The sequence below is a fragment of the Cupressus sempervirens genome, chromosome 3 (genome assembly GCF_028749045.1).
Source record: "Cupressus sempervirens isolate cs-2001-9-10 chromosome 3, ASM2874904v1, whole genome shotgun sequence".
Classification (NCBI taxonomy): domain Eukaryota; kingdom Viridiplantae; phylum Streptophyta; class Pinopsida; order Cupressales; family Cupressaceae; genus Cupressus; species Cupressus sempervirens.
Genome location: NC_143120.1, coordinates 46,766,303 through 46,781,550, shown reverse-complemented (window position 1 = coordinate 46,781,550; position 15,248 = coordinate 46,766,303). Strand labels below are relative to the sequence as shown.

The following is a 15,248-nucleotide window of genomic DNA, read 5'->3' as shown; positions in this document are numbered from 1 at the left end:
ACTTCTCTTTTGGTTTCTCAGCATGCCTGGGTGGACTATGAGAACGCCGCAAAGTCTATGTCTCAATGGAGGACGTAGCGAGCAGAGTGTGAACCACTACAAGAGTGGTAGCCCTCATAGCCGCCTTGATCCCTTGAGGAGCACCAGGGTTTGAAACTTGTGAAACAATAGGAATTGACTCCTGTCAAACTTTGTCAAACTTGCAATGACTAGGGTTTGCGCTCTATATTGTACAGGATGGGTGGAAACTGATGCTACATCCAATTGTTTAGGGGCTAAGGAAGCCTTGCCTTTGCACCCAGCAGTGGTCTAGTTCTTTTGTTTTCCTTCCACTGGCTTGACAGGAGGTATCCTTGGGTAGGGGTTTAACCCTAGATATTGCCAAAGGGCAATCCCTGATCTTGTGTTCCACCGACTAACACCTATAACAGGTGTTTGGTAGGTTTAAATAAAACACCTTTTGGGAGAAGGTGTGGGAACCAATATGAATCTCCACAGAATCCTTGAGATCTTTGGAGAGATCAACCTCAACGCAAATGCTTGTTTGATCGCAAGCATTGAAAAATTTATCATGTTCCTTAGTAACAACTTTGCCAAGGGTGTTGGCAATGGACTCAATAAACGACCAACAAGGTAGGGGGAGACTAGGGAACTCAACCCAAACAGGATCCCTAAGTTTTTTGTCATCAGAGACTATAAAATTTCAAGACCACTTTTGAAACACAAGCAAGGAGGAACGAACTGACCAATGGCCATTGCCAAAGACTGCATCGACCTGGGACAGGTTAGCAAAGTGGAATAAAAAAACCTTTGGTAAGTTTTTGCATAGCCTCAAGGTAGACTCCTCACGAAGTCCAGCTCTTGGTAACTCATTATTTGAACATAGCTTCAGGAGGAGTCCTACCCACAAAATACCCTATCAATGTATGTTGTTCTAACCATTCACATGTAGCAACAAATTCTTGTAGAGGAAGAATAATATCAGGATTACCTTGTGGAAGACATTCGGGATGAATGTGCGAGGATGTTTGTTCAATGGAGGCGCTCTGGCTATTCAAAGCAGCAACGCAAGCACCACTGGGTTGTAGTTGGCCGGGGCCATTATAAACTAGCCCTAAATACTCCCACACTAAATGCAGTATGAGAGATAGTAAACTCAAGAGGAGAGATTCACAAAAGCCCAAAAAGCAAAAAAATAATATAATCGTATGAATTCTATTCACCTAAATTATGAATATATGCTTTAGATCTTGTATGCATAAGCCACAAATTTATTTATAATATGTTAAATAGTTATTGGTAGGTTACGGACTAACATTCTATCTGCTCACAGGTATTGCGTTTGGAATTGGAGGAGTTACGAAAAGAGTTAATACATTCAGAAACCGTATGCAAGTAAGAACTTCGAATCATTTGCTTAAAATTTTAATGTTAATTTATAAATCACGAAATTCAAGAAATGTTTCTACCTAGTTTAGATATATAACACCTTGCTCTTGTTACAGGCATATCGTTGGGGAAGACTTGCATTTACTTAATTATAACCATTTGCAAGAACTCGAAAAGAAAATTAGTTTGAGTGTCAAAAAGATACGCTTAAGAAAGGTATCTTACAGAGTCTTTTGATTTAGCTTAAAATTTAATAGGTTGTTTTAATTATATTTTTAAGAAAAAATTAAAAAGTTACAGTATTTTTAATTAATTTCGATCAGATTAGATTGTCTAATAAATCTAAATCTTGCAGGATAAATTTTTATTGGAGAATGTCGAATATCTGAAAATGAAGGTAGCGTATCCTATTTTTAAAAGAAGTATATCATTTATATATTATTTTGACTTTTGAAAAATATTGTGATTATAAATGGTACAAGCTAAATACATTTGGAAAAGAGGAGATTTAATGAATTTAATTTGTTTATTTGAAGATTTTTTTATTTAAGATTTATCAATAACAAATTTTTAACTATATTAATAAGTTTGATATTTTTTTTTTCAAGAAATTAGAGAGATTCTGTCTGGGATCTCATTGAAGAAGTTTTATTATATTTTCAATTTTGAATGACTTGTTCATTGTCAAATTTGATATCTAAGACTTAATTTGATACAAAGGTGCAAAGTCTTGATTGGAGAAGTACTCATCTTGGAGGAATTGACAAAAGACCATATCACTTTGGATAGGTGATAAGCATAATATCCCAAAAGAGTAAGGAGCTAGGAAGGGTACAAGTGGAGTTTGTGGGTTAGGAAGAAGAAAGTGTTGATCACCTATGCATCACTTCTCCTCTTCACCCATTTATGCTTGACCCTTCTGGTCTTGGGTGTGTCTTGGGAGATTCCTGGGTAAAAATACATACAACTTTTCATTTAGAATAATTCCTCCAATCCGATTCTTATCTCAATGGCATATGGGTGATACCACTATATAAGTCAAATGTAGGCCTCATGAAATATAATGGAACCAACTCTGTATTATGTACATGATATGTATTTTACAAGTGACTTTTAAAAACACATTAAACAATTTAAGAAAAGGAAGATATAGGAAGATATAGGAAGAGGACGATGAACACAATATTTTGAGACAAAACGTCCATGAAAAAGCCCCCAAGGGAAAACCAGTTCTAAAAATGAGAAATTATATTAAACTTTAGCATAGCAAGAGATACAAATTTCCTTGCCTCTTACTGGAAGAACTGTGGCAATCTCCGAATTTCTCTTGTTGATATTCCCCATTGCTATCCTCGACACTATCATTGTGCCCTTGCTAACACGACAAGACTATTTGCTATCACTACAAATACTTCTCAAACTTGTGTTCTCAAAATGCCCCTTGACCCCCTTTTATACTACTATTGTTAGAAAACCAATTGCAGAGGTTGATTTTCAATCGACGATCGAGATTAAAAACAACCCAACAACCAATAAAAAATTAGTTTCTATTTGCTTCTAAAGGAGGTTAATTATTTAACAAATAATTGTCCCTACTATAACAAATTTGTTAGGAAAATAATTATTTTCAAAATAATTACAAATGGACAAACAACTGTCCAAGCTACATTAAATAACACTCCCTCTTAGCGAGGAAGTTGTTCTGTATGACACCCAACTTATCTCAGAAGAAAATGAATTTATCCTTCCCCAATGCCTTAGTCAAAATGTCTGCTACCTACTCCTTTGTAGGTATGTATTGTAGCTAAATAATTCCTCATTATACACAACCTGCGATGAAGTAATATTTGATGTCTACATGTTTACACCTATCATGAAACATTTAATTCTCACACAACATGATGGAATTCTGATTGTCGTAGTATATCACAGTAGTCTCAACTCCTTGACCAAACAAGGCTACTAACAACTTTCAAAGCCACATAGCTTCACATGTTGCCATTCTAGCTGCTATGAATTCTCCTTCTGTTGAACTTTTAGAGCCACATACTTCTGCTTCCTACTGAACCAAGATACTCCTAATCTTAAATTGAAACTACAGCCTAAAGTGCTCCTTTTGTCCATTGGACTGCCTGTTCAATCTGAATCTACCCTTAGATTTGTTAGATGCCAGCCTAAGAGGAATCTATGTCCAGAAAATCAGAGGAGTAGACCTACAAGGGTTTCTAGTACAGTCAACATTTCGTACTGTACGACAAGCGGAGGGTCAAACCAAGAGTTGATTCTTGGTCTATACAACATAAGGTGGGTGTCCCATTAGCAACTTGGGATTGGTAAAGCCACTGGTGAAGAGTTTTAGCTTTTGCTTAGAATAGGGCTAGTGTCCCTAAAGCACAAAGGTGCAAAGTCTTGATTGGAGAAGTACTCATCTTGGAGGAATTGACAAAAGACCAAAAGACCATATCACTTTAGATAGGTGATAAACATAATATCCCAAAAGAGTAAGGAGCTAGGAAGGGTACAAGTGGAGTTTGTGGGTTAGGAAGAAGAAAGTGCTGATCACCTCTACATCACTTCTCCTCTTCACCCATTTATGCTTGACCCTTCTGGTCTTGGGTGCATCTTGGGAGATTTCTGAGTAAAAATACATACAGCTTTTCATTCAGAATAATTCCTCCAATCCGATTCTTATCTCAATGGCATATGGGTGATACCACTATATAAGTCAGATGTAGACCTCATAAAATATAATGGAACCAACTCTGTATTATGTACATGATATGCATTTTACAAGTGACTGTTAAACAATTACAATGGAGTCATGTTGTACATGATTATGCGGGTCTGAATAAATGATAGCACCTGATGTGCATGAATTAAAAAAAAAAAAAAGATGAAATAGTTCATTTGCTTTCAGAACTAATACACTTTAAGCCTTTGGTTACGGCCAGCATGCTTATCTATAATCAATGTTCATAATAAAGTTGACCGAATCAAAGACAAGGTCGCTGCATAAGTAGCAAAACTAAGTCTATCGAAATGTGAGTCCTTTTGTTGGTTCTGAACTACATATTAAAGGTCTTTCTTATGTTTTGTTATGTTTCTATGCTCTGCTGTTATTCTTGGTACTTTGTGTTTTATCTATGATTTTTTTTCATGATTAGAAGTTGTTTCAAAACCTGTTTTTCCTGTAATTAAAAACATAATTGTTATGTCCTTTTGAGAATTTTTTTGAGAAAATATAGCATATTGCAAGTCAAGAGACTATAAGAATTTGAGAAAAGATACACAAAACTGGTTTCAGTCGCAAAAAAGAGAGCTGCCCCTCTTACAATAAGCAAATACAAAGAAAAAAATCAGATTAAGCTGCAGCTTTTACAAAGAAAATAAACTATAAACAGACTATAAATTAGTTGCTGCCCTTATAAATTAAAGTCTAAATTTGCTATAACTGCCACAATTCATTGACGCCATTTTTGACAATGGCTGATGATTTGACTGTAACGCAGGAAAAGTTACTGACGCTGGAAAACGACGGGCTGGATAAAAAGGTAACAAACTTTCCTATCCTTCCCCTCACTGCCATTATAAGCTTTCCTTCGCTTTTGACCATTGTATATGTATTTCTATATATGATGCAGATTCGTAGAAATCGCGAGGCATGCCACCTTACCATTGACACGACTGAAGAATTCAAAGATAAATTGGAAATAGATGCTGCATTAACTGGCCAAGATTGTCTCAAACTAACCTTAACATAACGTAATTTTCATGATGATAATTTCTGCTAATATATTCTTGTTGATCTCCAAAGTTTGTGTGAAGTCAACAAGATTTATACAGCACATAGATTATTAGGAAATTAAAATTATTCTACTAAAGTAATTGGCCTCATCGACATTTATGATGATAAATTTTTTTTTAAAGGCAAAAGTGGCAAGCCACTGTAATATTTTATTAATCTGATTCAACGAGGTCAACTGGGAAAGAATCAGTGAAGAAAACCCAGCATCGTCCCTAATGTATACATAGTTTTAGATATTTTGAACAAATAATTACAAAGGGTGAATCAAGTACCACCCATCAGTATATCTAGAACTGAATATCACCTTGCTTCAAACTGGTATACATGAGCACGATCCAGCAAACTTATCTTCCTCAATTAATTTTTTGAGGGCAGCATGTTTCTCAATTATGGAAAAGGGTGAACTGATGAAATCAACAACCCATCACAACCCAAATTCGAAAGAAAATCCGCAACATGGTTTCCTTCCCTATAGGTGTGTGAAATACAAACATCCAAGCACTCATCTAAGAGCCTCCAAATTTTAATAAGAATATATTTTAACTTCCAAGAGAAGATAGTCCTATGAATACAGGCATTAATAATGACAGAGGAGTCCCCTTCAATATGTAGCAACCGAAAATTACCTTGTTTTGCTAAAATAAGACTAGCTAACAGAGCTTGTGCCTATGCCATGTTATTTGTATTAATAGGCAAAAGGGATACTGTAATTGCCACAACGTCTCCATCTGAATTTCTGATACATTTATGATGATAATTGCTAACTGATTTTTCTTTTTCTTGAAAGCTTGAACAAGGCATTAAATTGTTCACGAGGTTCTTTGTAATTCATTTCAATCGCTGTGAATTTCAACTGCATTTAGCAAGATATATATGTTAATGAGAGGGTTAATGAGTCTATAGCTTTGATAGGTCTCAGTTTGAGACTTATTTTGTCCCTTTGGAATTAGCACACTTTGGGTGCATAATCATTGAAAATTACACACATTGGGTGCAATAGAATAACACACATTGGGTGTTGTGAACTTGTTTTGTCCATATGAAAATTTGATAATAGCACACATTGGGTGCAATAAAATAACACACATCTGGTGTTGTGAACTTGTTTTGTCCATATAAAAATGAATCTGAAATTGCCACTTACTTGAACTTGAATCTGAAATTGTCGATTACTTGGACGTGAATCTGACATATATAGAATATCCTCCCCTTGGTAGATGAGAGGAAATAACTTTAATAGCATGAATTCATGCGATAAGCTATTGGATAAGATTATCTTCATTGCTTCAAAAATCTGTATATCTTCAACATTATTTTCTATAAATCTTCCCTTAACCATTCTTGTTCCATTTTCATAGACAAGTGACCAAATATACTCCATTATTCATTTTGATCTATTCTATTCAATTGATGCTTCTGAATCCATATTGTTGATTCGTTTTTTTAACCTTGCAATATTGAAGAACTAATCACTGAATATTTTGAAGCCAACAACTTTTAGCCAAGTTTAATAAAATAAAAATGTTTCTTCCTCCAAATATACCTATCCTTATTCCTGAGGCACATTAAGATACTTTATTTTCTTCTCTGTAATTGTAGTTATATTTCAAAGGTTGTGCACTTATTAATTTTTCCGAGTTCTCCACACTAAAAATCATATCAAATTTTCCTGCTATATATTCTTGACAGAGTTACCCTACCATCCAGATATCAATCATCAACCAAAAAAAAACTTGTGGCCAAAGCTTTAATCATATTTCAATTCAAATTATGGATTGAAACCAACATTGTACGCCTCTATACAATCGTTAAATTTTGTCTTCATCATTGTAGGTGAAAATGATGTTTAATACTAATACAAAGGACCTCTTGAGAATTTCTTTAGATGTTTAAGATTGGAATATCTTTTAGCATATTGGTGAATGGTTAAATTATTGTTTAAAATAAGATAAAAATACAATCTACAATAACACAACTCTAATTATCAATTGTTGATTTAATGAGTAATACTAATAAACCAAAGATTGTGGTAATACTAACACAAAGGCCCTCTTAGAGAATTTCTTTAGATGTTTAAGATAGGAATATCTTTTAGCATATATAAGAATGTGTATAAGGGAAGAACTTAATTGAATAGTTTAAAATTTTAGGATTTAATAGTTGAGAGTAAATAATGAATGTTTAGTTAAATTTATTGAATTTTGATAGATGAAATTTTATATTTAGTTTGAATTTTATGTGGAGTATAATGATCTATTTGTTTTTTTAAATTCTAGTGATTATATATATATATATATATATATATATATAGGTGTGTGTGTGTGTGTGTGTGTGAAAATGAGAAGATTAAATTGGAAGTAGGAAAAAATGGAAAGAATAATTAAAGTAAAGTTTAGTTTGGTGTATCAAGTGGAAGAAGATACCAGCCAATGTTGTGAAAGGTGAAAAAAGTAGCAGGTTAAGGCCAGTGCCACTCTGTTGATTTGGTCAATACGAACAGGGTGTTGCTATAGGAGTCATTCATGAGCTTTCTAGGTTGGGTTGCAAAATGACAAAGAAAATAAAATGTGACATCAAATATTAAATTTTATTCTAATATTGTGCCATGTGTTCGAAGGATACTTAGTAAATGAATTTGGTGAGATGGCTTGCAAAAAGAAATAAGAACAAAAACATAAAATCAACCAAAGGAAACTACATTGTTGTGCATACCCTAGCAGTTGCAACTCCAACATATGAAAAATTTATTACATTTACTCTTCTCCTTTATTTCAAAATTGTTTTTTTCTAAATTATGAATAACCAATCAAAATTAGAAATAAATAGTTAAGGATAAATTTTTTATATAAAAAGTCTTCTAACTTTAGAATTAATTTTTTTGGATTCCAAACTAATAATAAATAGAATTTAAATAAAATTGATAAAACAAATACATAATTAACTAATAAAATTTAGTTGTTATTAACAAATACAATTTAGTTGAATTCAAAGTGAATTTTTTAATATTCTTCCCTTATGGCAAAAATTAACAAGCCTATAAACTAAAGGAAATCATTTCAATTAGCTATTTATAATTTTGATAAAAGTTGCAAAAGTTAAAATATAAACATTTGATAAAAACATCATTTCTTGAATTCGATGGATTTAATACCTAATTCACGTGCAACTTATAAAAACACAGTAAACAATTTAAGAGAAGGAAGATATAGGAAGAGGACAATGAACACAATGTTTTGAGACAAATCGTCCATGGAAAAGCCCCCAAGGGAAAATCAATTCTATAAATGAGGAATTATATTAAACTTTAGCATATCAAGAGATACAAATTTCCTTGCCTCTAACTGGAAAAACTTCGACAATCTCCCAATTTCTCTTGTTGATATTCCCTTATCCTTGACACTATCATTGCACCCTTCCTAACACAACAAGACTATTTGCTATCACTACAATACTTCTCAAACTTGTGTTCTCAAAATGCCCCTTGACCACCTTTTATACTACTACTGTTGGAAAACCAATTGCAGAGGTTGATTTTCAATCGACGATCGAGATTAAAAACAATTCAGCAACCAATAAAAAATTAATTTCTATTTGCTTCTAAAAGAGGTTAATTATTTAACAAATAATTGTCCCTACTCTAACAAATTTGTTAGGAAAACAATTATTTTCAAAATAATTACAACTAGACAAACAATTGTCCAAGCTACATTAAATAACACTCCCTCTTAGCGAGGAAGTTGTTCTGTATGACACCCAACTTATCCCAAAAGAAGATGAATTTATCCTTCCCCAATGCCTTAGTCAAAATGTTGCTACCTGCTCTTTTGTAGGTATGTATTATAGCTGAATAATTTCTCATTATACACAATCTGTGATGAAGTAATATTTGATGTCTACATGTTTACACCTATCATGAAACATTTAATTCTCAGAGAACGTGATGGAACTTTGATTGTCGTAGTGTATCATAGTAGTCTCAACCCCTTGACCAAACAAGGCTACTAACAACTTTCAAAGCCATATAGCTTCATTTTTCCATTCTAGCTGCTATGAATTCTCCTTTTGTTGAACTTTTAGGGCCACATACTTCTACCTCTTGCTGAACCAAGATACAACTCCTGATCTTAAATTGAAACTACACCCTGAAGTGCTCCTTTTGTTCGTTGGGCTGCTTGTTCAATTTACTTAAGTATAGCCTATCAACTTGATTCCTTCACCTTGAACATATTTGATCACATACTCAATTGTACTACACAAATAACACAACACATGCTTTGTTGTTGTCCAATGAATTAACTAAGAGAGTTTATTGCAAATTCTATATCTGCCCTGGTGTTGATCAAATTTATGAATGAGCTAATCAACTGCCTATATAGGGTGGGATCTATATCCTTTTCCTTGGATGTATCTACCTTCCTCCAATTTGTGATCATAGGTGTAGACATGGCTTTACAATCCTCCATTTTGAATCTCTTCGAGATTTCAATGCAATATTTCCCTTGACTAAGGAAAATCTCATCATCTATTTGTCACACCTCCATGCCTAGAACATAGAGGATAGGTTCCAAATTTTTCATCTTGAACTCTTTTACAAGTATGTATCAATGCACTCATACCACGTTTTGGGAGCCTGCTTGAGGTTGTATGGGGCTCTCTTCAATTTGCACACGTGGGTCTCTTTGTTGTGTGCTACAAATCCTTCTTGTTGCTCTATGTATACATCCTCCTTCAATTCACCATTAAAGGATGTTGTCTTTACATCCATTTAATGGATCTTCCATCCCATATGTACTGCAAATGAGATCACAACTTGTATACAAGTATACTTGGCCACTGGAGCAAATATCTCCTCATAGTATATTCCCTTTTTATGAGAGAATCCCTTTGCCATAAATCTTGCCTTGTATTTCTTGATGTTTCCATCTACACCACGCTTTATCTTATACGTCCAGCATGATCAAACTACTGTCCTATCTATTGGTCTAGGCACCAACTCCCACACATTATTCTGCATTATTGAGGTATATTCCTCAACCATAGTATCTCACCATACTTGATGTTGTGTAGCTTCTTGATATGTATAAGGTTCGCTATCTACCAAATGATTGAGTAATGCCACAGTCATTGAACTTGGTTGTCTCTATTTTCTAGTAGTCCTCCTAGGAGCTCCCACAAATTTTTGAGTATCCCTTTGTGTATCTTCAACCCCACGGTTCTTGCTGCCAACTATATAGGATGAAATATTAGCCTCTATATCTTTTTCATGCATTTCCTCTTGCACTGGTTGCTCCATATTCCGTGAATGTTTACCCACTCCAGCCTATACTTGTACTAGTAACTATACTTGAGCTTTTTTATCCTTGACTTGGCCTTGGAGCTTCTATTGGCTGCTCATGGTGATCATTTGTTGGAAAATATTTGGACCTTCTAAATGCCTTATCCTCCATGAACTTAACATCACATTTGACTATAATTCTTTTGGTCCCTAGAATAAATATGCTATATGCCTTTGAGGTTTCACTGTACCCAACAAAGTACATTCTCTCTGCAATCTGATCTAATTTGGTACGTGTATCACAATATGCCAAACTTCCAAATATCTTGAAGTGACCAATATCTGGCTTCTTGTCTGTAAAGGAATCCTCTAGTGTCTTCCCTAGTACCTTGTGTGGAATCCTATTCTATATGTATACTGCTCTACTACACGCCTTTTCCTATAAGTAGCAAGGCATGTCATGGTCATGTAACATAGCCCTTGTTGGCTCCAATATAGAATGGTCCTTGCTCTCACCTACTCCATTATGTTGTGGATTGTAAGGAGCAAGTCCACTATTAGCATGAATGAAAATGGTATTCCTTTGGGGGAGTATCCTAGGCATTGGAGAGATGGTTAACATAATTGACATATTGCATTCATGACTATGTTTGTCATTGATGTCAACATAGTATTGTTTCTATGAAGAGTGATAGGGTAGAAAACAAAGAGTGAGGTTGTACAAACTTTGTATTGATGATGAGGTCAAGCATTGTCGAGGATATGTTCTACATGGTGTCTTAATAAAGTGGACAAGTGCATGTGCAGTGAGTTAAAGACATGTAAGAGTTATCCAATAATACCCACAATCTTTTTCTCTTCTACAATTTTAAGTTCTTTTTCAAAAGAAATTATCATATCACTATCTTCAAGGAAACCTCCAAGCATCAAAGACACCTAGAATCTCTTTTCATGCTTTGATCTTCATAAAAAGAAATTACTTGAAAATAGTTGACAATAAAATATAAATTCTTTATTCATGTCTTACACTGATTATACATTTCTAGTTATTTTTCATGATTATTATAGACATCTGTTTTATAGAGATAGCAACCTCTAAGTATATCGTTCTTTCCTATTTCATATTTCAATTTGATAGTCGATACAAAATTTTCCTTGTTGAGTAAATGCATTTAGTCACATTCTTTGGAAGTTTTTTGCTTCTATTAGGACTCTCCATATAATCTAATTATAATTGTTTATTATTTCAACATACTTTGTTTATGTTGTAGATTGTGATATGCAATTTTATTTCTTACTTGGCCATGAAATGAATCTATTTCCCAAAAAGGATGCTCCACCACTTTTAGTTTTTTGTCTCGGCATTTCTAGCCTAATCTATATTAGTGCATGCATATAAAATAATAGATCTTCAATTATTTGAATATCCTCTTTACTAATACCAAATGTATCTCTTTAAGCTCTTCTTGGAATCTTGCAACAATTCTAACAACATAAGCTATATCTAGTCTTTTATGAGTCAAATACTACAATCCTCCCATCATAGATGTGTATATTGGTTTGTATTGCACTAGGAGATTCATTCTTACTTGATAATTTGCATCTTGTAACCATAGATGTTCCAACTGGTTTATAATTCTTCAAACCAAACTTTGTTAATAAATACTTAAGATATTTAATATGTGCTATGAAAATTATATCCTTATTATTTGTTATTTGTAATCCCCAAAAATACTTTATCTCATTAATCATACTCATCTCAAATTCATTATCCATTTCCTCTAAAAATTTGTTGCTAGCTTCATCATTTCTTTCAACAATAATGTTGCCAACAAATACAACAATAATCAATAAGTCATCTTCACTCTTCCTCAAGTACATGTTACTATTTGCATTACCTTATTTATATTCGAAATTATATAAATGCTTGTTGAATCTTGCATACCAATCTCTAGGTATTTGCTTCAATCCATACAATTCTTTCTTCAATCTACAAACCATGTGTTTATCTTCTGTTAGGGGAAATTCATCAGGTACTTAACATCTATCTAATAAACCTTGAAATTCTTGTAAGCTACATATGAAAAAAATATTATTACTACTTCAAGTCTAGCAATAGGAGCAAAAATTTACTCAAAATCAATTCCTTCTCATTGTGAATAATCTTTGCATACTAACCTTGCTTTGTTTCTTATCACTTCTCCCCATTCATTCCTTTTTCTTCAGAATACCCATTTTGTGCCAATAACATTCTTATGTTTAGGTCTAGGGACCAATTTCCATGTCTTCTTTTAATCTATTCAAGTTCCTCTTTTTATAGCATTTATCCAAGATTTATCTTTACAAGCTTCATCTACAGTATTAGGTTCAACTTGAGATATCAAACATAGTTCTTTACATACCTTATTTCTTGTCTCACCCCCTTGTTTGCACTTCTAATTATTTGATTCACATGGTGATTTCTTACAACATATAATCTAGGTGTTCCTTTTTTTGTCATGACTTATGTTCCAGGTTCAAATCTAGGTTCTTCTACCTGTAATTCAATGTTAGTCTCATGAAATAATTCATGTTCAACATTCTAATTGTTAGGCCTCTAATTAGTATTTTCATTCGAATCATAATCAACTAATCTTTCCTAAATTATGAACTTCTCATCAACTTTCACATTAGCACTTCCAAAAATACATTTCAATCTTTGATTAAAATATTTATATGCCTTACTATCCAAATGATATCAAAGGAACATTCCTTCATCACTTCTAGAGTCAAAAATTTCAATGTCATCTTCTCTTTTGATATAACACTTACTTCCAAAGAATCTTAAGTATTTTATAGCATGTGTATGTTCAAACCATACTTCATAGGGTGTCTTACCAATACCTTGCCTGGCATGTACTCTATTCATGGTGTATACTACAGTCTTCACTAGTTCTCTCTAAAAGATATGTGACACATTGCTCTCAAACATTATTGTACTCGCCTTACCAACTAATTTGTTTCTTCATTCTACTATTCCATTTTGTTGTGGTATTTTAGAGACTATTTTTTTTCTCTTTATTATATAGTTCTCACAAAAGATGTTAACTTATTTTGAAATGGATTCTCCTCCCTTGTCTAATATTAAACACTTTATCCTCAAACTTGATTCATTATATACTCTATTCTTAAATAACTTGTACTTATCAAAATATTAAGACTTTTCTCTAAGAAATGCTTCCTGCATCATCCTTGTAAAATCATCAATAAAAAACATAAAGTACCTTTCATCATAGAATGCTCTAGTTCTTGTAGGACCACTCAAATCTTCATATGAAATCTCCAAATTTATTGATGTAGTAAATATTTTTCTGGGGAATGGACTCTTCTTCTATTTTTCCATCATACATTCTTTACATACCATGTTAGATAGTTTCACAATCTTAGGTAAATCTCTAACTACATGTGTAGTACTAATATTCACAATGTTATCAAAGTTAATGTAACAAAATCTCTTACACCATAACCAATTGTCATCGACTTTTGCAACTAAACATGTCAGATCAGTAGGGATCAATTGAAAAATGTTATCTCGTCCTTGTACTTGTCCCAATTATCTTAAAATCTTTATCTTTGACTACACAAGTCTTTTCTATGATTTCTAACAAATATCCCTTATCCACAAGTTGTCTAACACTCAAAATATTATTTTTCAATCCATCAATAGGGGTCAGTGCAAGAAGTTGGGTCTCACTTTTGGCCAAAAAGTGGAGGTGTTTTTCATGTTTTTGAAATATATTGTCAATTGATGCCAAAATTTGAGGTTTTTAGAGATTAAATATTCAAAAAACTTCAGAAATAATAATTGTAGTGCCTGTAATATCTTTTTTTAATATGTAATTTATTTGTATACCCATATGATAGAATTTTTTTTGGTATGGATCTTTAATAACCACTTTTTCAAAATGCTTGTTTCAGGACCATACCACACTCTTGTACAGACACCATAATTTGACACAACAAAATGATTTTTTGTGAATCTTTTTAAAAGAAGTTACCTTACACACCAAAGATTGATAAGAATAAATTTCTTGAATTTTTTAATGAATATATTTTTTATTATTAATTTTTAACTGACGATTAAGCTAGTTTCTAAAGCCTCTCATGTACGGATGCCATAATTTAATAAAAAAAAAAAGGATTTTTTTTAAACTTTCAAAAGAATTGTGTGACAATTGTTGACATGTAAATTAATTTTTAAAATATCAAAAATTTAAAAAATTATTAAGGTTTTAGTGAATCTCATTATTTTATGTTTAAGAGATACTTTTGATTAATAAATAATGGAAAAATAGCAAATGAACTCATAACATTATAATATTTACATTTTTGAAATCAAAATAGTAAGACCTATAATGGGTTTGTGTTTTGTCAAAAATTCAATGGGGACGACTGTATAAAAATTACGACAATCTTTGAAATTGTCGATTAAATGCCCCACCAAGCCTATGCCATGCCTTTCCCCAAGCCAAAACCCGATCTGAATTCCCTCCCATGGCACCAAAATCGGGTGCCCAAGTTGAATTTAGTCGTTAGTTAAAAATTGGGTGACCAATTTAAAACTGGGTACCCGATTCTAATGTACCCATTGGGCCCCAAAAGATGCCCCACAAAGCATTTTTCAATGATAGCAATAATTGAATGGCAATTTTGAAATGCAACAATGAATTTCTGTCATAATTATTATGTTTTCTTATCATCTTCTACAATTTGTAAGCTATTGATTCGAATTCAAAACTA

The 15,248-nt window shown here is 32.9% G+C and overlaps 1 protein-coding gene across 2 annotated transcripts in view; it reads left to right on the top strand.

Moving 5' to 3' along the window:
• Positions 1-5,980, top strand: part of LOC149564727 (MADS-box transcription factor 23-like) — a 155,032-nt gene extending 149,052 nt beyond the window's left edge. Inside the window, exons 3-7 of one of the 2 annotated variants that reach the window (XM_089818279.1) lie at positions 1,334-1,395; positions 1,506-1,605; positions 1,745-1,786; positions 4,905-4,940; positions 5,031-5,980. In XM_089818279.1, coding sequence (XP_089674405.1) covers positions 1,334-1,395; positions 1,506-1,605; positions 1,745-1,786; positions 4,905-4,940; positions 5,031-5,150 — 360 coding nt within the window. In that variant the 3' untranslated portion in view covers positions 5,151-5,980. Of the gene's footprint in view, positions 1-1,333; positions 1,396-1,505; positions 1,606-1,744; positions 1,787-4,898; positions 4,941-5,030 lie in introns of both variants that reach the window. The other variant, XM_089818278.1, reaches the window with a different exon arrangement.
• Positions 5,981-15,248: the final 9,268 nt, after the last annotated feature.